The sequence below is a fragment of the Sciurus carolinensis genome, chromosome 1 (assembly GCF_902686445.1).
Source record: "Sciurus carolinensis chromosome 1, mSciCar1.2, whole genome shotgun sequence".
NCBI classification, from domain to species: domain Eukaryota; kingdom Metazoa; phylum Chordata; class Mammalia; order Rodentia; family Sciuridae; genus Sciurus; species Sciurus carolinensis.
In genome coordinates this window covers 168,192,058-168,215,382 of record NC_062213.1, presented here as the reverse complement: position 1 = coordinate 168,215,382, position 23,325 = coordinate 168,192,058, and the positions used below count along the sequence as shown (strand labels likewise).

At 39.1% G+C, this 23,325-nt stretch overlaps 2 protein-coding genes across 3 annotated transcripts; both read right to left on the bottom strand.

Moving 5' to 3' along the window:
- Positions 1 to 342: 342 nt before the first annotated feature.
- Txndc12 (thioredoxin domain containing 12) lies at positions 343 to 22,358 on the bottom strand. Of its 2 annotated transcripts, none has more exons than XM_047519530.1 (7): positions 22,136 to 22,358; positions 11,661 to 11,721; positions 6,258 to 6,310; positions 5,148 to 5,221; positions 3,790 to 3,859; positions 3,120 to 3,203; positions 343 to 1,196 (listed from the first exon to the last, which is right to left on the bottom strand). In XM_047519530.1, exons 1-7 carry the CDS (start codon positions 22,230 to 22,232, stop codon positions 1,117 to 1,119), a joined length of 519 nt encoding a protein of 172 aa, XP_047375486.1. In that variant the 5' UTR covers positions 22,233 to 22,358; the 3' UTR covers positions 343 to 1,116. The 2 variants fall into 2 exon arrangements, with proteins under 2 accessions (XP_047375486.1, XP_047375493.1); XM_047519537.1 differs by having other exon boundaries at positions 343 to 562.
- Kti12 (KTI12 chromatin associated homolog) lies at positions 7,075 to 10,758 on the bottom strand. The gene has a single exon (XM_047519520.1). It carries the CDS (start codon positions 10,028 to 10,030, stop codon positions 8,975 to 8,977), a length of 1,056 nt encoding a protein of 351 aa, XP_047375476.1. The 5' UTR covers positions 10,031 to 10,758; the 3' UTR covers positions 7,075 to 8,974.
- Positions 22,359 to 23,325: the final 967 nt, after the last annotated feature.

Here is a 23,325-nt window from a genome sequence, read left to right as displayed (position 1 = left end):
AGGATCTTGCTAAGTTGCTTAGGGCCATACTAAGTTGCCAAGGCTTGCTTTAAACTTATAATCCTCCTGCCTCAGCCTCCCAAGTCATTGACTTTTGTTTTTACTTGTCTTTTGTTTTTGTTTGTAGCAAGACTCATGCCAAAAAAAAAAAAAAAAAGTGTAAGAGAAGAGCACTGGCATTTGGGCGTGGGTGGTGAAAGGGCAGGAGTCCTAGGTTAGGACTGGTAGAGCTGGCCCTCAAGGTTAGTTTCCTTCCTGAAGTGATTTCCCTTCCTCCCTCCCTCCATCCTCCAATAACAAAAAGGCCACCACAGAACATTTCCTTTTAAAGTTTTATTGAAGTTTAACAAACAATTAATATTTTATCTTTTTTTTTTTTTTTGGTGTGGGGGGGGATTAACCCCAATACAAAAATATCATCGATGACTTGACAAAAATGGCTCCACCTAGGGCTTGAAGGTTTGAGTTTCTCCAACAGTAACAAGGGAAAGCATGCTTCCAGTTGGGGCTCAGTCCAAGCACATAGCCATTCCTGCACACGCATGCGTGCTAACAGGGAAGCCTGAGCAGGAAAAGAGGAAGGAGGATGCAGGGATTCAGGAAGAAGCCCAGGATTATTCTCAAGAGAAAAAGACAAAAAACAGGCTGGTCTCCTTGACAGGGGATAGAATTACTGATTTACATTTAGGATTTACTCTTTTCTTAAAAATTGCTATTCTGGCCATTTTAACATTGCAGAAAAGATGCTACTAGTCTCCTTTCACCACCACGGTGAGCAAAGCAGGAGGAAATGGGAAAAGACTCAAATACTGAAGTGTGAGGTATTAACCTCCAAGTGGCCCAAGTTCTGTGTCAGGTTTCATCCTTTACATTCAAAGACATATGGACATTTAGGTGATAGGGAGCAAAAGGAAGTCTGCCACACTCTGCTGGATCCACAAACATGCAGACCACCTTCTTTTAACATCTCTTCCACAGTAAGAGAGCTCCTTCCAATGTAGGAAGAAGCAAGGTTTCCCAGTCACTTTAACTGTTCTGAGCAGTTCCTCAATATTCCCTCCTCTGCTGCTTTCCTTCCAGAACACTATCTTTGATGAAGGAAGGGATACATCTGTGTTACAATTCATCTTCAAAATGTTTCTCTCTGAAGGCATCACCTGTCAGTCTTTCCTGAGCTTCCTTCATCCCCTGAACAACTGTGAAATAAAGGGGAAAAATATGAAGCACAACTTAATATCTGATGTTTGACAACAAATGTAGATTCTTAAATGTTTTTGGAGAAATATAAGAATGCAAGGTCTACACGTATGAGGCACTGGGTCTGATCCTCAGCACCACATAAAAATAAATTACATAAAGGCATTGTGTCCATCTATTAAAAAAAAATCTAGTTCTGGATTTTAGTCCCAGCATATTGCATATCACTCATTCTTTGAATTTGTTTCCTTGTTTATAAAATTATATAATCCCACTTATTTCCCACATATTTTAAAAAGTAAAAGAGAGAATGGATGATAGAAGTGCTTCATAAATTACAAAGTCCTACAAAAATGTTAGTAGTTACTCTGGCTTACCCACTAGGATTAGAGTTGATTTCCTCTATGTTCACTTGATACCAAGGAGAGAAGAGAACACCTTCCTACCATCCCCATTGTCTTTGGATGACTGTTGCATTTATTTCATTCCCTGTAGAGGTTACAGGTTATACTGATGATGGTGTATGGGTATATGTGTGTATATGTGTGTGTGTGCATACATGCATCCTGAGGGAATGGTCATTTCCACTACTGACTATACAAGAAAGAAGCCAAGTTTTCAGGCAAAATAAAAGAGAAACCTAGAAGGAAGGCCTTAGGCAGACAGGAGATGAAATTTCTTGTATATCTCTGGGGCTCCCTCCTATGGATTTGCACTTCAAGAAGGACAACTATTTCAATATAGGCCCATGAGTGGTGGTTCTATAACAGCACCACTACACAACACAGGCTGGGAGCTAGATTGAGCCAGAATCTGTAAATCTTGGAAAGCATAACTATTAGCTCCTAATGTAGTGTTATTTTCCTTTTGTTTTGCCTACGTCTTTAGTTAAGCCAGGTTTGAATGTTCCAGTTTCATGTCAGGGAAGAGTCCTGTGTTCACATTAGGACTATGCCAGTGTGGAGACGGGAGTGGTAACTTGGATAAATTCTAAAGGGAAAGCAAATCTCAAAGGACAAGAGTTTAGAACCTAAAGCTCAGCTGCCACTCTCTGTGTGGAAAATCTACTAATACCAATCTCTAAAGATCTTCATTTGGCTGAAGAAAATGCCATTCTTCTTAACCAGGGAAGGCGATGAATGACATTATCTCTTCCCCTTTCCTATTCTGAGAATAAGAGTTTCAAGGACTCAAAGTTATTCTCCACCTGGCAATTTGACAACAGGGGATACGTGGCAACTTGGGAAACAATTCTTTTTTAGAACAGGGAGACTGGGGAGGAAAATAGTAACAATACATGGCACGAAATCCAACCCTTTCCCCCAGGATGACTGTGCACCAGAATGAAATCAAGAAAGACTAACTGAGATGATTTCAGCCTTTCTTCGCCTATTTGTATTGATGCCACTCTGCCTGGAACATGCTTTTTCCATTCTTCTGCTGTGTCTCATTCTTTAGGACTCAATCCACTCACAATCTGTAGCAAACCATCCAGACTTTCCATGTTGGGCTACATTCCCCTCACACCTCATTTCCATAGTTTTAAATGTCTTCCTCATGTCTCCAAAGACAATTCTTATACTTATAGGTCCAGTTAAAGTTTAATATCTATGACACCACTTATTCAGCTAATAGTTTGTATTCCCCCTCCTCTGAATACTTACAGGAAGAACAGTATTAGTACAGTGGAAAAAAACAAGTTCCTGTGGGTTAGCTACTGCTTCCACTGGATTCTAAGTAGCTAGGGAAGGGTTCATCTTATCTTTCTCCTGTATCCTATAAAGGATCTAGTCAAAAGCTAGTCATGGAGGAGTTGCTTGGCTAACAGGTTGGGGATTAAGTTCCTATCACAGACCTTGCCTATGGTTCATCCTAGTTAAGTCTAGCAGCAATCCTCCCCAGTTTCTCAAACAGAACTGTACCTTGCTCAGCATTGATGTAGAAATATTTGTAGCTGGGGTTTCCATTCTCATTGATGATTTCAGGATGCACCCTGCCACTAGGATCTATTGTAGAAAAAAGGGTACAGGGTTTACAATAATTATAATATATAATACACTATGCCCTCCAGGAAATAAGATCTGCCCACGTTTGCCCAATATCCCCCCCACCCTATCCCTAGCATTTCATGCTGTAACCACAATGAATTCCTTGCAACTCCTCAAACAATACCTCCCACCCAATCCCATGATTGGCACTTGCAGTTCCATCTTTCTAGCATGTTTTTTTTCTGCTTAATAATGATAGGGCCAACATTTTTATTTGTATCCCCTATAGAATCCAGTCAAATGTTGAGCAAAGATTAGATGGTCATTAACTATCTCTTATAAAACTGTGGAAAGACATTTGCTTGGGTGTACTATTCTGTTGCCTCAGATGCACATAGGGTAAGGAGTGGAAATTGTGGCTTATCTTTGTCCCTGCAGTGTCATGTCCCTGCAGGTCTGGTTTTTAGAACTCCCCTACTCTCTTAAAACTGGTTTTTATTTCTTTTTGGACATTCCAGTATAGTTTCACAAGGTGGATTCAGTGTCTTGCACCATTTCTCTATCTACATCATGAATCTTCAGATTAAGAATTTTTTTGCCTTACCTAAGAAAAGAATTCGTGGAATATAACCCCCATCAGGGCTGAAATCTTCATCCTTGGGTTCCTCTTCATCCTATTAAGGGTAAATGTAAACCTTACATTAGATCATGTCCTTCCTCTCCTCAAGGGCCTTCAGATTTCACTCTTGCTCAGGACTACAAGGCCCTAAATGATGTGCCCCTACAGCACTTCTCAAATTTCATGTTCTGCCCTGTTCAGACCTCTTCAGCCCCATTAACCTGCTTTTTGTTGCTATCATTCAACAAACCAGATACACTCCTAATTCAGGCTTTTGGACTTGCTCTTTCCCTGTGCCTGAACACACTTCCTCTGTCATCAGAGGTTCACTTCTCTTTCTGCTTCCGATTTTTGTTCAAATGTTGCCTTTTCTTCTACTTGCCATCTTCTATTTTTTTTATAAATATTTTTTAGTGGTAGATGAACACAATACCTTAATTTATTCATTTGGTGCTGAGGATTGAACCCAGTGCCTCACATGTGCTAGTCAAGTGCTCTAGCACTGAGCTACACCCCCAGTCCCTCTCCTTTATTTTGAGCCATAGCATTTACCATAGGCTGACATATTCTAGTTGTCTTTCTCCCCACACTATGTTGTAACTGCTCTGTTCAGATATATGTGCATCTGGGACATCCATTAACTATATAAGCAACTCCTCTGCTATCTCAACCTTAACTGTTAATGTGTTCAGAAGATTCTTGCTTAAACATTATCTTTACATAAACTTTGGAAGGAATTATCATCACAGAGTATACAAGTAATTTCACATTTGGAGAGCATGACCTAAAAGGGAACACAGCCAAGTCACAGTACCTACTTTTATCATTCACTAGATTCTATGATTTTGATCAAACTGCATACCTCCTTGAGGTCTTAGATGTTCTTTTTATAAAATAGGAATAATACCAATGGCCTAAAAATTTCTTCCAAGTCTAAGATATTCTATGACTCAGTATTCCAAGCCCTTAAGTCTATATGAAGTACATAAAAGATGTGTCATGAGGAAATAGGAAGACTGTAAAGAAAAGTCCAACATTAAGCAGGTGCTCAAATGAGTAACCCTTTGCAGGGTGTTGTAACCCTCCATGTATGGTTATATCTTTAGTCTAAGTATAAAATTCAGTCATCTTATTCAAACTCTCCTTTCCTACTTCCTCCCCAAATTAGATCCTGGATGGCTTTTTAACACATCTGATGTAAGCCTTAGTATGAAAAGTCAAGAGAAAAACAAATATAAAATAACCAACTCTATTCAATATGATTTATACTCTTGATGATATTAAATTCAAAACAATAAAGTCTTAAAATCATAGCACAAAAGGAGAAATTCTTTAAGGCTTACCTCAAGATTTACCATAACAAAATTATGGGAAAGTTCAGAAATTTCTGTAGATTCTGCAAATTTGGGCTTTAAAGCTAGAAGAGAAAAAAGATTTTGGAGTAGAAGAAACATCATATCCAAACCCCAGTGAGCCTAAGCATCACTTATTCTCTTTGGTAGTTCAGGCATATGCTAAACTGATTCATATAAATGAGACTTTTTCTTTTTTTTTCTTTTCTTTTTTTCCCAAAACCAGAACTGGGACACCTAGACGCTGGTGCTACTTCTGCCACTAATTTGCATAGTTGTGACCTTGAGTCACTTACTTCATTTCTCTGAAGCTTTTATCTCATTAATAGAGTAAGGATAATGGTATACAAATGGTGGGAGAAAACACTACTATGTGCTTTTATGATTAAGTTTAACAACCTCTATTAAAGAGTAATAGAGTAACAACACTCCACCACTAAATGTTTGTGTACATATATTATACAATTATTTACACTAATTTTACACTCCTTTCCCAACTAGTATTTTAATAAGTGTAGGATACCAAATGAAAAATAAAAACTGATTGGGAAAGCAGCAGGGTAGTACAGCAGAAAGAATATATGCCATGAAGTCATTATAACCTTGGATTGATTTGAATCCCACCTCCTCTAGGACAACTTCCTTAACCATGTACAACTTCCTCTAATATTTATTGTCCACAAGACATTTTAGCACTTAATTCCATTTTTTACATAACTGTTGCTGCAGGGCTTTTTTTGCAGGGCTGGTGCTGTACTCTACCACTGACCTATATCCCCAGTCCTTTTTACTTTCTGAAACAGAGTCTCACCAAGTTGCTGAGACTGACCTCAAAATTGCAATACTCCTTCAGCCTCCTTAGTAGCTACGATTCTGTAACACCATCCCCCACTTATATAACTGTACCTTAATCACCTCATCTCCGTAAAGGCCACTGCAGATATAACTGCAACTTTCATGAAGGAAATCTACGTCATACATTTCTTTAGTGTTCATTAAAGCAATTACAGTGCTGTGCCAGAATTAGTGAAAATATTTATTAAATGTTTACCTTTGACAACACATTTGAGATCTGATTTTAGATTTAGAACATTTACTTACCTTTGCAAGCTCCACACCAAGACTTATGGATAATCACCATCAAAGGTAATCCACTTAAAAACAACAAAGAAATTATAATTTAGTAATTGTACTTCCTCAAAGCTATTATAATAAAATAACCAGTTTATGGAGACAAAGATGTTCCTGTAGTATGATTTCAACTGAGAAAATCATAAGACAACTGAAATATTCAATAATAGTAGATTTTGATAGCAAAATTATTGATAAATTCTGATATTTCTGTAAATTCTGCAGATTTGGGCTTTAAAGCTAGATAGAAAGACTGGAATGGAAGAAAATGCAAAATTACAATATTTTAAAGGTTCTAGTATTTTTAAATTATTATATTATCATTGAAAATGTAAATGAAAAATTTTGCTGGCATGTTAAAAACTAGGATATAAAATTTCAATATGGTTTTAGTCAACCTTATAGAGAAGAGAGCCCAAAAGGAAATGTATCAAAACATAAGGTAGGGATGGGGTTATGGTTCAGTGGTACGGCACTTATCTAGCACATGTGAGGTACTAGGTTTGATTCTCAGCACCACATAGAAATAAATAAATAAAATAAAGGTGAAGGGGCCAGGGTTGCAGCTCCGGTAGTAGAGTGCTTGCCTAGCACGTGTGAAGCACTGGGTCAATTCTCAGCACCATATATAAATAAATGATAAAATAAAAATCCTTCAACATCTAAAAAAAAATACTAAAATTAATATTTTAATATTAAAATTAAAAGAAAGGTTAAAAAACATAAGCTATAGATGAGACTGAATTTTTTTCTTACTTTTATGTATTTTTAAATTTTCCTATAATTAAATATTTTTATAGTCAGTGATGAAAAACTGTTTGTTTGCTTTTTTTTTTTTATAAATAATGAGCAACATAATCCACCTGAACCAGATTGGCTAAATGAAGCTCTTAAAAGGCTTCATTTCATTTGCCAAATAGGAGGGCCCTATGTAGGCAGGCACTGGCTTTGTCCATCACACAATCCTGTTATCACCATACCACCATAATACTATACAAGGTAAAGTAGTTTTAACTGTACTTACCATATTAAACTACACCTCCATTACACTTGCTTCCTAAGATAAGGAACTATTGATAACAAACACTTCTAACAGCCATTTATTTATGCAAGTAAATATTATGTAAAAATACATAAATTAGCTCATCTAGTAAGTGATAAATGAATTACTCAACAACCTCGCCTTCAGCTTATTATAAACCTAGGACAGACTTATGCCTCCAGTACTTGTAAAGACTTATAAACCATATAAGAAGGGCAAGTTTAGGTGGGTAGAGGGATGTATGTGACCATAATAGCCAAAGCATGCTAAACATTTACTAGATGACATTGTGCAATGTGCTTTACATGCATTATCTCATTTAAATCCTCAAAACAACTCTAGGGTATACTCTCAATGGTCTCATAATAGAAATGAGAAAAGTGAGACTCCCAAAGGATCAAAATATTTGAAAAATGAAAGATGGAAAAGGCCTTTATGGCTGCCTACTGCAAACCTCCATTTGACACACAAATCCTGTGCATCAGAAACACAAAGTGGCCCAGATTACTTTACAAGCAATAAACACACCATCAACCAAGGCAGCCCATCTATCAAACTTTTATAGCTCCATTCACTTTCGGAGCATGCATTTTAGAATGTCTTCCTCCCTCTTTTCTCCCTGGCACACTCTTCCCAAACTGCCCTTTTCTAGCAGCTAGTCAGTCTTTCCCTCTTCTGGGCTCCTAAAGCATTTGTCACCACCATCTGACCACCAATCTTTTTCTTCCCATTATCACCTTTCTGTATTTCTCACAAACTTCTCAAGGGCAAAGGCAATTTAATTAGTCTTTGAAAAACCACGGGTACTAATATAGTAGGTACAGTATTTACATTTGTTCAAAGAAACTAACAAAAGCAAAAAGGGTTAGTGTGATATGTACCTTAAAATACAGAATAAAGCACAACAGCCATTAAGGTGCCATAATTAGTCATTTTAGGGTGGCCAAACAATCTAGTCTTTCACTGAGCACTATAAAAATACAATTTCAGCCAAAGATAAAACAATGATACATGTGTATATAAAATATTACACTAAGTAACATGGAAAATATGAAGTCACATTAAATGAGAGTCCAGCAGCCTCTCTACTTTTAAAAGATTTTATTAGAGAAAATGACCCACTGGTTATGTCTTCCACTTTCACAAAATCAAAAATTCCCAAAGACCAAAAACAATGGGTTTATCAGTGAAACCAGAATAAAGAAGAGCAAAAATTAGGTAGAGAACTCAGAAAAGGTTTGTAGTAAGAAAGACTGGTCACTGCAGAGTCCGGAACAGTGTCATCCTCAGATTCTGTTCACAACTGTTTTAAAACAATTCTTACCCATCCAGTCTCTTCACCCACTATTCAGATGGGGAAAATCAACAGTGTATGATATACCAAGTAGAATCCATCTAAGCAATCCCTGTCCATTTGGGCTCTCTCCTCTGGAGGAATTTGCCAGGCTCCTCCAGACTAGTTCCCTGTTCTCTCAAACTTAAGCTATAAATTCAGAGCCTGGCAGAGGCGGTCAGTAAAGTTTGAACAAATCAGTCAAATTCAGCAGCTCCAGTAATACACCAACACACTCTGTAGGCCTTCGGACTATTCTTCCTAGGGAAATAAAAGTGTAGTGGAAGCCTTGGATGCTCCCTACCGCTCTGATTAGTGCAAGCTCTGACCCAGATACTGAATAAACATATTGGCCAGTTGATGCAAGTTCTCATTGTTGGGATGCATTTTAGTGTAAGAAATAAACTGGCGACGGAGGCGACTCAATTCTGCCATGGTCAAGGGCCGAGTGAACCGTAGGTGCTCTGTGGTGCCTGGAAGTGTTAGCAAGTCCCCAGGCACAGCGTACTTCTGTGCTTCCATCAGTCCGGCCAACACCTGGCTTGTGACTTGATCCAACTGGTGTAGAAAGTTGCCGGAGGCAAGGGGCTGGGATTGTGTAGATTGATGTGGTGGGGGAGCCCGGTTCTCAAAAAGGGCAGCCCGGATCTCCGCCAGAGGTAATGTCTCTTCTAAGCCAACCACAGTAAACAAAGGCCGATCCCAGCGGTTCCGAGAGTCAGGAGTCTCAAAGCGCAGTGTTAGAGCCTCCATTAGTTCGGGAGGGTAAAAGGCACTGGGCACATGCTTCACAGATTTCTCCGACTCTGGCATCACTACAGCTGAAGAATCTGATGCTCCGGCTTCTTCCGGCGCCAGTTCCCTAGGTACGTAGACCCGGGTTCGCCCATTTACTATAGAGACCGGTTCGATGACAGAATTGGTGCCTGCAGTCTCAGATTTCCCGTCCTCCTCGGCGCGCGGCTGCCAACTCACACTGACATTCCGGCCCGGATTCTCCTCCCCGCCAGTCACCTGAGGTCCTCGGCTCGCACCACCTGGCCTTATGCAATAAACCAGGCAAAGCGGCGTACGCGCTGCCCGTGCTAAGCAGTAGAGCTCGTAGCGGAAGCCTTTGATGTAGTTAAGCGAGTCCAGGATGACTACGTCGTGACGACTCAGACGCCGTTCCACAGAGGCTCGCAGAGCCCCACGCAAAGCCTTCTCACGGGCAGAATCGCCATACACTGTCGGGTCCTCCGCGCCCAGCACCGAAGCGTCATCCACCACGTACACCGTGCGGCCCTCGGCCGCCAGTGCCCAGCGAAGCTCCTCCGCACGGCGGCTCTTGCCGCTGTACGGCAGCCCGCAAAACACCACAAGTGGCATCCTAGCCGGGGGGCGGCCATGTGCAAACGCGCCGCGTCACCTTCCGGGTTGTCCGCGTCTCCGGTTTAAACCGGAAGTACTCGCTGATTTGTATTTCCTGCTTCTATCCACTTGCAAGACCTTTTGTTTCTATAGAAACGGGCTCGTTCCGCTTTCTCAGGAGATACAGACTAGAATGGCATCAGTTATTCTTGCCAAAAGTTACAGGCTTCGGGAAGATGTGATCTCCCTGGTTCGAAGACTGAGCCCATCCATTTATTTATTAATGAACATTAAATACTGCAAAGCTGTTAGCACTTATATTTAACATGAAGAAGGCAACTGATAAACACTTGATCTCTTCACGCGTGCTCTTACACCTACTGGCGCCCAATAAATGTTTATTCAATAACCATTTTAATTATACAACATCTCCATGGCTGGGGAGTTAGAGATGAACATAAAACAGTTCCCCTGCAGATCAAGTGACTGAATGGGAAGAATCAAGCACCTACACTCAAGAGTAATAAATGCTACAGTGCGTAGGTGTTGGTTGGGCTATAAGAGAACAGAAGAGAAAACTGCCCAGAGAAGTCATTAAAGACTTTAGGAACTGTCATTTAAATTTGAAGTTGAACAACTAATAGAAAATTTTCTCTTGAGCAGAAGTTGACAAATACTGGATGTCCAGTTAAATTTGAATTTAAGATAAACAAAAACTTTTTAGTTATAGAAGTATGTCTCCAAATTGCATGTACATATTTTATATTATTGTCTAAAATTCAAACTTAATTGGGTATCCTTTGTTTTTATTTGCTTAATATGGCAACTGTACTACAAAAGGTTTGAGACTCAGAGCCAGGCAACTGTAGGATTTGTTCTGGGAGCAGGAAACACTATATAGTTTAGTAGATGGAGACATGTGGGTATCTCTGAAATTTCGAGTGTGTATAATGTAGGAACATATATTGGGGTGGAGTAGATCTTTGTATGGCTCCAGTACAGTGTAGGAGAGAATGCAAGTCTTGGCTTTGCCACCTACTAGTAGTTTAATTACTGGCAAGTTATTTCATTTTTCTGCATTTTAATTTCCTTTTCTATAAAATTATAAGTTATTTCACAGGTGTACCAACTCAGAGGTTGTAAAGATTAAATAGAAGAATGCCTATAAAACAGTGCTTAGTCTTCCCTCCCCCGCTCTGCCTTTTCTTCCTCATGATCTGAGTTGTGTGCACATAAACTAAACCCACTCGGAATATGAGACTACTTGAATCTAGTAGGAGTATAGTATTCTGGTTGAGAGTGCAGGCCCTGAAGGAAGTGCCTGGGTCAGTATCAAGGCTCTGCTACTCACTAGCTGTGTGATCTTGGGTAAGTTACTTAATTGCTCTATTCCTTAGTTTTCGCATCTCTAAAAAGAAGGTACAACAGTACCCCCCTCATAGAGTTGTGAGAGTCAGGTGAATTAATTCATGTAATTTAATATCTGGTACACAGTAAGCACATAGTGTTAGCTAGTATTATTGTTGTTATTATGAGGCAATTATTTAGTTCTCACTGCCTTGGCATTGCCTTTCATCTGAAATTAATGCTACACTGATGGTTAGAAAGAGTCTTACCACCATAAATAACGTAAAGCCATGTTTTGTACCTGGCAGCTGCTTCTCTCTTCCCATCTTCTAGTGTTCTCCAGTGAATATGATCCCCAAAACCTGGAAGGAAAAAGCCTTATAAACATTCACACAAAGAACAAAGGGCACCAACCCAAAAAAGTGTGTCATGTTCATAAGATACCCACAAAAAAGGCTTTCCTCTATTAACAGCCTATGTTGAAGACCCAGCTTCCCGGCTAGAAATATGAGACCATGGATAGTCCCCTACCCCATGCCTCAGTTCTCATGTCTATAAAATGGAAATGATATCACCCAATCAATAGCTTTTAAGGAAATTAATGATATGAAATGCTTTGTAAACTATCACAGAGTATGCCAACAATACTATAAGAATAAATGAATGGATGAGAATTTTCCACACAGTAAACATAAAGCAGGTCATAACAAATTATAACTAGTTGAAGGTGACATAGTAATACAGCTTTAGAGTCAGACATGGGACTCCACTTCCCAGTAAGTATGTGAATTTTTGTGAGTGAAGTAAGCTCTCCAAGTCTCAATTTCCATATCTTAAAAATCAAGTGTTGATGTAAGGATTAAATGAGGTAATGCATTTTAAGTGATTCTTGTTAGTATTCCCCCTGTTTAGCAGAAGTGATCTTTTTGAATCACATCACTGATGGATAAGAAGACTTTCATAGGCTTTACAATGCCCTAAAGATAAAGCTCCAAGGCTGGAAGCAGAGCTTTCAAAGGCTTTGAGGATATGGCACCTGCCCACCTCTCCAGCCACATTCCAAACTTTTCCTAAAACCCCATACACAGTATTTTTACTTCTTTAAATGCAGCATGTATGCTGGGGATGTGGTTCAGTGGTAGAGCAATTGCCTAGCATGCTCAAAGTCCTGGGTTTGACTCCCCAGCACCACAAAATAAACAAACACAAATAAATAAATAAATGCAGCAGGCACTCTCTCCCCTCCACTATTTCATAATCACTTTACCTCTGCCTTTCCTCCCACCCTCCTCTCATTTGTAATAAGAGGGCAATTCTTATAAATCTCCCCTGACTCCCAAACCAGCCTATTTTTTCCCATTGCAGCACTTCCCAGAGTGAATTGTAAATATTTATATATCCATCTCCCTCACTCCAAAGGGAGCTCCCTGAGTGCTGGGACCATATCTGTCCCATTCCCCTGTTTTCCTAACTTTTAACAGTACACATGACTGTGCTCCATAAAGTAGTTATTGAATAAACAAATCTAATTTAGGCCACATCACATGAAAGACTTAATATCCAGAAAATGTTAGTGAGCATAATAATGCTGTTATTTATTAACCAGTTTATCTATGACTAGCATACTACATGTGCTAACTTATTTAAATTTGGCTTTAACAATAACCCTCTTTACTTCCCTACATTTCACTTTTCTCATCATTAAAACTGGCATAAGGGCTTGGGAACTTTGCTCAGTGTTAGAGCACTAGGCTGTGTGAGGTCCTGGGTTTGATCCCTCAGCACTGGAAAAAAAAAAAAAAAAGCATAATAGTTCTGTCTCATAAGATTTTTACCAAATATTAAATAAGAAATATAAAAATCTTAACGCAGTGTTGAACATATTGTAAACAATCAGAAGGTAGTAACTTTTGCTATTCTTTACAACTGAGACTTCTGAGGCTCAGAGAAGTCACATCAGCTGTTTCAGGTCACATTGCTACTAAGTAGCCAATCTGCGATTTAACCTTTAATCTTTTGCCTTTTCAGCTACAACATCTGTCTTCCAGACTGTTCTTCCCCAGAAATAAATTAAAAATCTAATTTTTATCAGTGCTACCTCAGGGGAATAAAAATTCACCCAGATTATCACATGGAGGTAGTATCCAAATTAAACATCATCACTTTTCATTCCCAACAGAATGGGCTGCTGGTCAAAAGAAAATGTGTCATTTGCCTAGGGCCCAAAGTTTGATCCTGAAGAACAAATGACTGAGTGAAATTGGGAGGATGCCCAGGAGAACCGGAGATGCCTAATGTGATCACCATCATTCTACCCACAGTCCCTAAACTAAGACAACTGAATCCTGCTTTGGCATGGTGCCCAGCTAAACAACCTGAAGGAATATTCTCCTACAAAACAATGAAATTGTACATAAAACAGGCTTTCAGAATGAACTCATTGTAATAATAGAAATCCCTCCACAAACACAAACTAAACTAAAAATCAGATGAGGAAAAGTGAACAACCAGCAAATGTTAAGGCTGTCCTGAAAGTAAATATTCATTATGATGTGGCAAATGGAGTACCTGAGACTCCTATATTAACCCAATCTTAAAAAAATGGCTAGAACAATTTCCATCAGTAGTCTCTAGATGAATCAAATGCCGAACCTTTCTGGAGGGAAGTATTCCCCCCCTTTAGCCTCTAGGACGGTCAACATTTTATTAAAAGGAAAAAAAAAAAAAAAAAAAAAAAAAACATGGGCTCACAATCATAGATCACTAAAGATGTAAGAAAACATGTCATCACAAGTAAGAGTAGAAGCAAGAGTTAGACCCTGAAGACTTCAGCTATCAGAATTATCAGCCACAAAATACAAAAACAGGAACGTATGAAATGTTTACAGAAATAACACATGGAATCACAGAAAATAGGCATGCAACTCACACAAAAAATAGACAAATCTGTGATGATACCAAATAGAACTGTAGAAATAAAAAATATAATTGTTGAGATACAAATGAATAGATATCTAATGATAAAAAGCCATGAGCAGTCAAGTCACAAAAAGACATGGAGGAATCTTAAATGTGTATTGCTGAATGAAAAAACCCAATTTGAAAAGGCTACATACTGTATAATTCCAGTTATATGACATTCTGTAAAAGTCAAAACTATGAAGATAACAAAAAGATCAGGGTTGTCAGAGGTTCATGGGGGCGGGGGGAATAAATGAATAGGTGGTGCATAGAGTATTTTTTAGTGATTTTAAACTATTCTATGTGATACTATAATGTCAGATACATGTTATTATGGCCTGAATTATGCACCCCGCAAAAAATAATTTGTATGTTTATGTCCTGACCTCCAGTACTTTAGAATATGGCTGTGTTCAAAGATACAGTTTTTAAAAGGTGATTAAGTTAAAATGAGATCATTAGGATGGGATCCAGCTCTAATTCTTATAAGAGATTAGGACACAGATGTACACTAGAGGAAGACCATGTGAAGACACGGAGAAGACAGTTACCTGCAAGAAGAAATCAACCCTATTGACACCTTGACCTTGAACTTCTAGTCTCCAGAACTCTAATAAAATAAATTTCTGTTGGTTATACCACCCAGTTTGTAGCATTTGTTTTGGCAGCCCTGGTACACAATACATATACATTTTTCAAAAACCACAAAAGAGCCAGGCATGGTGGTGTACACCCTAATCCCACAGACTCAGGAGGCTAACACAAAAGTATTACAAGTTCAAGGCTAGTCTCTGTAATTTAGAGAGACCTTGTCTCAAAAAATAAAAAAGAGGTGTAGATGTAGCTCAGTGGTGTGGCACCCCTAGGATGAATTCCTAGTATGGCAACAAAACCCACAGAACATACAATACTAAGACTGAACCCTAATGTAAACTGGGGATTTTAGTTAATAATAATGAATCAATATTGGCTCATCAGTTGTAATAAATATACCACATTAAAATATTAACAGGGAAAGTAGGGGAGGAAGAGGAGAAAGGGCATATATGGGTATTTTCTGCAGATGTAAAACTGCTTCAAAAATAAAGTCTATCAAATTTTCAAAAATATAATGGCTAGAGTAAAACAGCAAATTAGAGACAGGTGGAAAGATATATCAGAAGTTATCCAGGATGCAGCACAGAGCCATGGAGATAGACAATGTTAAGGACAGGCCAAGAGATACACAGAAGATTGATTTAAGTCTAGCATACACAATTATTTAAATGGTGGTGAAACTGTAGACAAAGACACTGAGTGAGGAGATACTAAAAACAGTCAGAGCGCCAGGCATGGTGGTGCATGCCTGTAATCCCAGCAACTCGAGGTTGAGGCAGGAGGATCATAAGTTTGAGGCCAGACTCAGCAATCTAGTGAGATTCTGTCTAAAATACAAAATAAAAAGCACCCCTGGATTCAATCTCCAGTATCTAAATAAACAAACAACAGAGAAATTACGTGTGTCCTACAAAAGATCAATAATTACACTGTCACACTGACAGGAACAATGAAAATCAAAAGATAGCAGAGTATCACCTTTGAAATGCTGAAAGAAAATAACTAAACCTAGAATTATATACCCAGAAAAACTATCTTGCAAGAATAAGGACAAAACAGACATGTTTAGATACACTGAGAGGTTTCCCCACACACACCATCAGGTATTCACCACTCGTTATTATTTCAATAAGTATTTATTCAGCAGGATCATATAATGGTCAAGAGCATGGACTCTGGACATTGACTCCCTGGGTTTGGATCTTAACTTTGCTGCTTACTAATTATGTGACTTTAGGTAAGTCAGGTAATTTTCCCACACAACCGTATGAAGAAGTCTCATTATCCCATTTTACAGATGAGAAAACTGAGATACAAAGTTTAAATAACTTTTCCAAAGTCATAAAACTAATGAATGTCAGAGCTGGGCAGAAGGGTACAGACTCTGTTTTTAAGCATTACACAATACTATTTATCTGTTAAAAAAGAAGATAAGGGAAGGGAAGGCAAGGCAAGGGAAGGAGTAGACAGTGGAGGGTCTTGCAGGTCACTGCAAAAACTGACTTTTTAACTGATGGTGGTGAACATCTCTAATTCCAGCTACGCAGGAGGCTAAGGCAGGAGGTTTGCAAATTCAAGTGTAGCTTGGGCAATCTAGGGAGACCCAGTCTCATAATAAAATAAAAGGGGCTGGGGATATAGTTCAGTAGTAGAGCACATGCCTAGCATGTACAAAGTCCTGGGTTCAATTCCTAGTACAGGAAAGAAGGGAAAGAAGGTAAGCAGGCAGTCAGGCAGGCTTTTACTGAGCTGTTGGAGGGTTCTGAGCAGTTATAACACAATGTAATTTGTGTTTTATGGATTTCTTGGGCTTCTATGCCGAAAACAGACAGCAAAAGGGTATTATAGGTTGAACTGTATCCCCTTTCCCCTAAAGATATGTTGCAGTCCTAACACCTGATACCCTCAGAATGTGACCTTATTCGGAGACAGGATCATTACAGTGGTAATCAAATTTAAGTGAGGTTATTAGGGAAGGCCTGAACCCAGTATAACTAATATCCTTATAAAAGGCTGCAATTTGGACAGACATGCATACAGAGAGAATACATGGCCATCTCCAAGAAAAAGAGAGAAGCCTGGAAAAGATCCTTCCCTCACAGTCCTCAGAAGGAACAGTCCTGCTAGGAGAAATATCATATTGGATTCTTGAATATATTTTGAAGGCAGTCAACAAGATTTTGCTGTGAATACAGAATGTAAGAGCAAAGACATGTTAAAAGCTGAGAGAAATGATACAATAAAGAAAGGAAATTAATAACACAGTACAGTAGGAGTCACTGGTAAAATGATATTAAGTAGGTAAGACAAAATCTAGTACTCAAATAAAGGGATTAGCCCCTTGCTAGGAGTACGGATGATTTATCAAGTAACAGGAAAGGGAGCACGGGTGGGTAAAAGTAGTGGCGAAATTTTTGAAAGCCTCTTATGATTCCCTTTATGTTCTATTAAATGGGAATATGGTCACCAACTGAGAATAAGCATTGTGGGAAAGTACTGGAGATTTGAAGACGGGGGAAGAATGAAATAGTCCCCTACGAGAGAAAACTATACGGATAGCTAAAGGATACATTTTAGATAGGAAATGATGTCAGAAAAAACCTATATACAAGAAATAGAGAAAAAATACATGGATAAACATGTAGATAAATCTAAATATTGTCTGCATAAAAATTTGTAAAGCCCAATTGATGGAGTTTTAGAAAAACTCCATTCCTAGACAACTGCTTATATGTAAAGAAGGGCTTACTGAAGTTTAATATTCTAAGGTTCCCCTTACCACATGGAGGGGGATTAAGGTAAAGTTAGATTTTGGTAAGTATACAAGTATAATTTCAAGAGTAATTAGTAAAAGGACTAGCATACCAAATTTCAAACTAATAAAGGAGATAAAATAAAAACATGTAAATACTCAACCTCCAAAGAAAAGGGGAAAAGCATAGGAAAAATAGTAGTAGAGACGGAAACTGGATGAGATAAAAGAGCAACCTGTCAATAATTACAACAAACATAAATGGACTAAACTCATCAATTAGTAAAGATGAAACAGATTTAGTTTAAAAAAAAATCCAAACTATCTCTATGACGTTTATAAAAGTATACCTTAAATGGGACTTGCAAGAGTCAAAAGCGATGTGATTCAGAAATAGATAAAGGCAAATGTCAACCAAAAGAAAATCAAAGAAGTTAGATTAACACTAGATTAAACTTCTCCATAATCCTGGGATACCCAGAAGCTAGGTGATAATGTGTACAGTCAGGGGAGACTGTTAATAGAGGCCCTAAACCACCACTGTTCAATGACTGGAATGCTCCGTACCTGTGCTATTCAACATGGTAGCCACTAGCCACATGTGACTAAGTCAATTGAGGACCTCAGTTTTTAAATTTAATTAAGTTTAATAAGTTTAAAGAGTCACAATCCTAGAGACCAATTATTCCAACCCTCTCATTTTACTGAGGTCTAGAAAAATACAGAAGCCATTCAACATCTGAAATTTAGGTTTTCTGATTTCTAATTAGCATGCCTTTCCAGTATCCCAACACTTCCCAAGCTGGTCTACAGCAATACCCCTAAGATGTATAATACAAACACTCAACTGTGTGTATAAAATTTGAGAATATACTAAAAAACACATTAGAGGACATGGGGAAGTAACTTAGTGGTAGGGTAAATGCCTAGTATGCACAAGCCCCAGCACAGCAAAAAAAAAAAAAAAAAAAAAAAAGTGATTTTTCACAATAGTTACCATCATCACTTATTGAATGCTTAGTTTAGGTGATAATTATGATGATAATAATAGTATAATGATAATAACAATATTAATAATGACTAATACTTACATGACATTTATTATGTACAAGGCATTTTTTAATGCTTTTACATGTATTAACTTATTTAATTCTCACAATAACCTTGAGGTACAAACTCTTAGGTACAAACTCTAATTATCTTTTTTACAGATAAGGAAAACTGAAGTTAAGTAGCTTGTTCAAAGTTACACTGCCTAGAACACAGGTTGATTTCAGAGTTATAACCTCACTGTACTTTACTGCTTCTGTAGCAAAAGTTAAATGAAGAAGTGAATGAAGGAATGAAGCTCCACCAAAGCAAAATGAGAATACTGACTTCAAATACACAAAACTTGAGTTCGTTTGTTTCTCCTTCAAAAGAAATGAACAGGTGCAGTATTTACCTTGTTACTAAAATCATCTACTTCCCAGAGCCACTCACACTCACTCGCCTGCCAATATGGAACACAGGAGGATAGTCCAGTTTCCTAAAGTGTCACCTGCATATCCACTTAATTTATGCCAGATATCTGTGAAGTAAGCTAAAGTCTCCCACGCCAGCAGCTCTTTTCCTAAAACAGTTTTTTAAAAAGGAAAAGCAAACATTTCTAAATACAGCATTTACATCAGAATTTCCAAATTCTTCATTCTAAAAATTGTTTTAATGAGTGTAAGCTAAAGACATAAGAAAAGTATTATCCACCCTCTCCCAGCAGATAAAACCTAAATAACAAAAGGTCAAATGCCTCTTATACAGGGAACACTGTACTGAGAGGTAGAATAACACAGTGGTTAAATGGCTTGTCTGCAGACACATAGACCTGAGTTGGAATCCTAGCTCCACCACTTACTATTCTCACAAATGCAAAACATGGCTAACAAAAATATTCATTCCAAAGGGTTGTTGTGAAAGTGAACAGGACAATAAGCAGAAGGTAAATACTTCATAAGTGTTAGTGCCAAAGTTTATCCTAGAGACTTGACAAAATCATCTCTCTGTTTTAAGCCAGAGAGCAAACGAACTGCCTCTTCTGACAGCTTTCTAGTTTCTCCCTCTGCAAGGAAGAGGATTACAACCCAGGCCTCCCAAAGTCAATCTAGTGCTCATTCCATACCACTGTGCTTTCTTGAAACAGTGGGGACATTCTCTCCTCTCTGCAAATCACCAGGTGATCTTTTGGAAAGACTCAGAGCTACTGAAACATCTGGGAAGAAATCTCACTTATCAAAATTTTCAGAAACTACTGCCTCAGGTAGCATTTTGGGGAAAAGGAGGAAGAGTGGGGTATAATCTATACTCCAAGAATCCATGTATAATAAATACATAAAACAAAATTTGAAATATTATTAATTGCTTTCAGGAATAAACATTCTTTGAGGGAGGAAATAATGCCAGTTAATATTTACTCAATACTTTTTAAGTGTGTGACACAATATTAAGTGTTTTTGTTTTTTTCATTGAATCCTCAAAACTCAACTCCCGCTGTCCTGAGTTGTCCTACATTGTGCTGCTGCAGTTACCTGGTATTTTCTTTCTCAGAGTACATATATGTTGTCATGTAACTGCCTACTTACTTGTTTTTAAAAGGACAGGGACACAACAATCATGTTTACCATTCATTTCTCTTGCAACAAATATTCTTGATCATGAACAAGACAGAAATGGTCCTGGCTCACTGTAGCAGATAATATTTACCAATGATAATTACAATAAAATCTCCCATCTCACATGTTCCATTTACAAATGTAACTTCAATATACCCCACATTTCAGGTATAGGTGTTAATGTTCCTTCCTCCTGAACCTGCTCCCACAGAGTATGGTAGAAGTGATGCCAAGTGACGTGTAAGGCTAGATCATAAAAATGCCAGGCATTTCAACCTTACTCTCTTATGATACTCCCTCTTGGGATCCAGCTGCCATAATGTGAGGAAGCCTATACTAGTCCGTGCAGAAAGACGACAGAGAGAAATAACCAGCTCATCTGAGGCACCTGACATCATGGAAGAGAAACTTTCCCCTTCTGTGCCACATTCAAATTCCTGACCCACAGACATGACAACTGGTTTGTATCAGAACATGTTAAAATTTGAAGCTAAATCCACCTCCTAACACTATGCTCTTCTGTCTCCCTCAGTACTTAAAATTTCATTCTAAACAGTAACCTATTTTACAATGGAATTAAAAACATTCTGTAAATACTACCAGTGTATTTAAAACATTCTGGTCTATTGGAATTCACTGTGCAGCCTTCATCACAGAAATGGAAACCTCAGAAAACTCTTCCCTGATCTTCCTAACTCAGTTAATGCCTCCCTCATCCTCCCAAACCTTTGTACTACTTCCTACTCTATCACAGTTTCATTTGCCCAGCTGAATTTGTCTTATTAATTTGTCAATGAATCTACACTACTTACTTTCTCTTACTTGAATATAAGCAGGAACCTTATCTGTCTGGTACATTAATACATCCCTAGTGCCTGTGACAGTGCCAGAAATATGGTAGATGATCAAAAATTATGTACTGAAGGAAGGAATGGTTGCATTCAGTCCACTTAAAGTCCACACAATTATTTTACCCATGAAGGAATGTAAAAGATAAGGATAACACAATAAAAAATATTCCAGAAGAGTCATTCCATATAGTCAGGTCAGTACAAAAAAAATGGAAGGAGGGGTGGGATCCAAGTACAACAAACCCACTTAGAAAAGCAGAAATCCTGAGTTCAGTGGATCCAACTTTCAACCAAGAAAGAACTGGTGAGGAGGTGTTCAAACTGAGAATGAAGATGTAGATAATGGGATGGAGTACGGATACTAACCTCCATTCATAACTACTGATCATTCCCTCCTCAAAAAAAAAAAAAAAAAAAAAATCAGTTTTAGACACACTGGCTGAACCGCACCAAAGACAGGTGGTCCTCTAATAGCAGAACTTCTATCCCTCATCTGGCCCCTTTTCTTTGCATCTCCCTGGGGACAGGTGCTGTCTCCCAGGGCAAGGAGGCAGTAACTACCTCTTCAAGGAAGAGTAAGGAAATCTTCAGATTCAAGGCTAGAGTAGGTTCCAAAGGACACTATTTCTTTCGGGAAGGAATGTGACCATTCCGGAGGACCTACCAAGTGCCCAGCACTATGCTGGGTTCTTAAACATGCTTTTTTTAAATTTACAGGCTATTTCTTTCCCCAACCCAAAAATTAATTGAGAGACCTAAAGTACAACTTCCCCATCTTATCTTTCCCGAACCCACTACTCCCTACCCCAAGAAATCTTCAAGCTCCCTAGGTGCGGTTGCGGAAGATAAAAGAGAAATTTGGCGTGGCCTAAGAAAGAAAACCGGAGGAGAACGATTTTAGGACGAGGGCAGGGTCCAATTCGGCTGGGCCCCAGAATCGGTAAAGAGTAAGATAAGAACGCGGTCTGACCCTTTCCAAGCCCAATGTGTCCATCAGAAGTGGTGACCAGAAGCAGGAAACTGAAGCCCAGCAAACAGGTGGCCCCGAGACGAGGCCACATCTCCATGGTGCTAGGTGCGCGGGACCGCCGGACTGACCCCACACAGGGAAAGAGGTCCGCTTCGCTTCCCAAGCGCTGCTAAACCCAGACCCACGATTTCCCAGATTTTTTTTTCCCCCAAACTCTGAAGGAAGTGATGTTAGACGGATGTGGGTGGTGCCTCCGGAGTCCGGAGTTGGGTGGAGTTAGTTTAAAGGTGCAGATCACTTAGAAAGGTGCGGGAAGTGCTCTCCAGCGCGATTTGCCTTCCCATGGTCGTGTAGGTCTAGGCCTCAGGACCGAGCGGAAAAAGGTGGGCTGAGATGGTGGGGGTGGGGGAGAAGTTCGGAAGAACCGTTGTGGACTACGTAGCCAGCCAGACTAACCCCTCCCCCTGCTTCCCCAGTCTCCAGAACTGCTGTACTTAATATTCAAAAATTATTGATTCGTGAGGTCAGCCTCTCCCAACAGTGGGCGAGTCGCCTACTGACCTCGAATTTCCCTTCCCCCACCGCGAATAAGAAAAATCGGACAGCTAAATTTCATTATTTAGTTCCTGCTCAGGTCTCCGAAGAGACCTGGGAAACCCATTCTGCATGGCACTGTCTCGTGCCTTGCAGGCATGCACTTTCCCGCTAGGGAAGAAGCAATGCAACCAATACAAGCTCCAAGAAAACCAAAGTTGGGGCCTCTTATTGCAAAACTAAGTGACAAAGGGAACCAGGTCATAGGTCACTGCAGGCATTTAAAATGTAAAGCTTATTCGGCTTAAATCTATTTTTGTTATGGGTTGAGTATTTCCAATATTCCGCCTCTACTACATGACAGGTTAAAATTTCCCGTCTTTCTTTCATCTATTAGTTTGAATCCAACAGTGCATACTTAATGCAGAGTGAAAAGCATCCGAACAATACTACACAAACAAAATCACTCGTCGCCCTTTTATTAGGTTCTCTACAAACTGGATACGGATACAATAGAACGCGTGGGAGACTGTAAGCTCCAGGATGCAGCGCGGCGCCCTGCACCTGCCGCCAATAGAAATATTGGGGTGCGCAGAGCAGGCTGGGCTTTGTAGTTGGGATGCACGCTCCCGGGATAGGCCGCCGGGGAAGGAGAG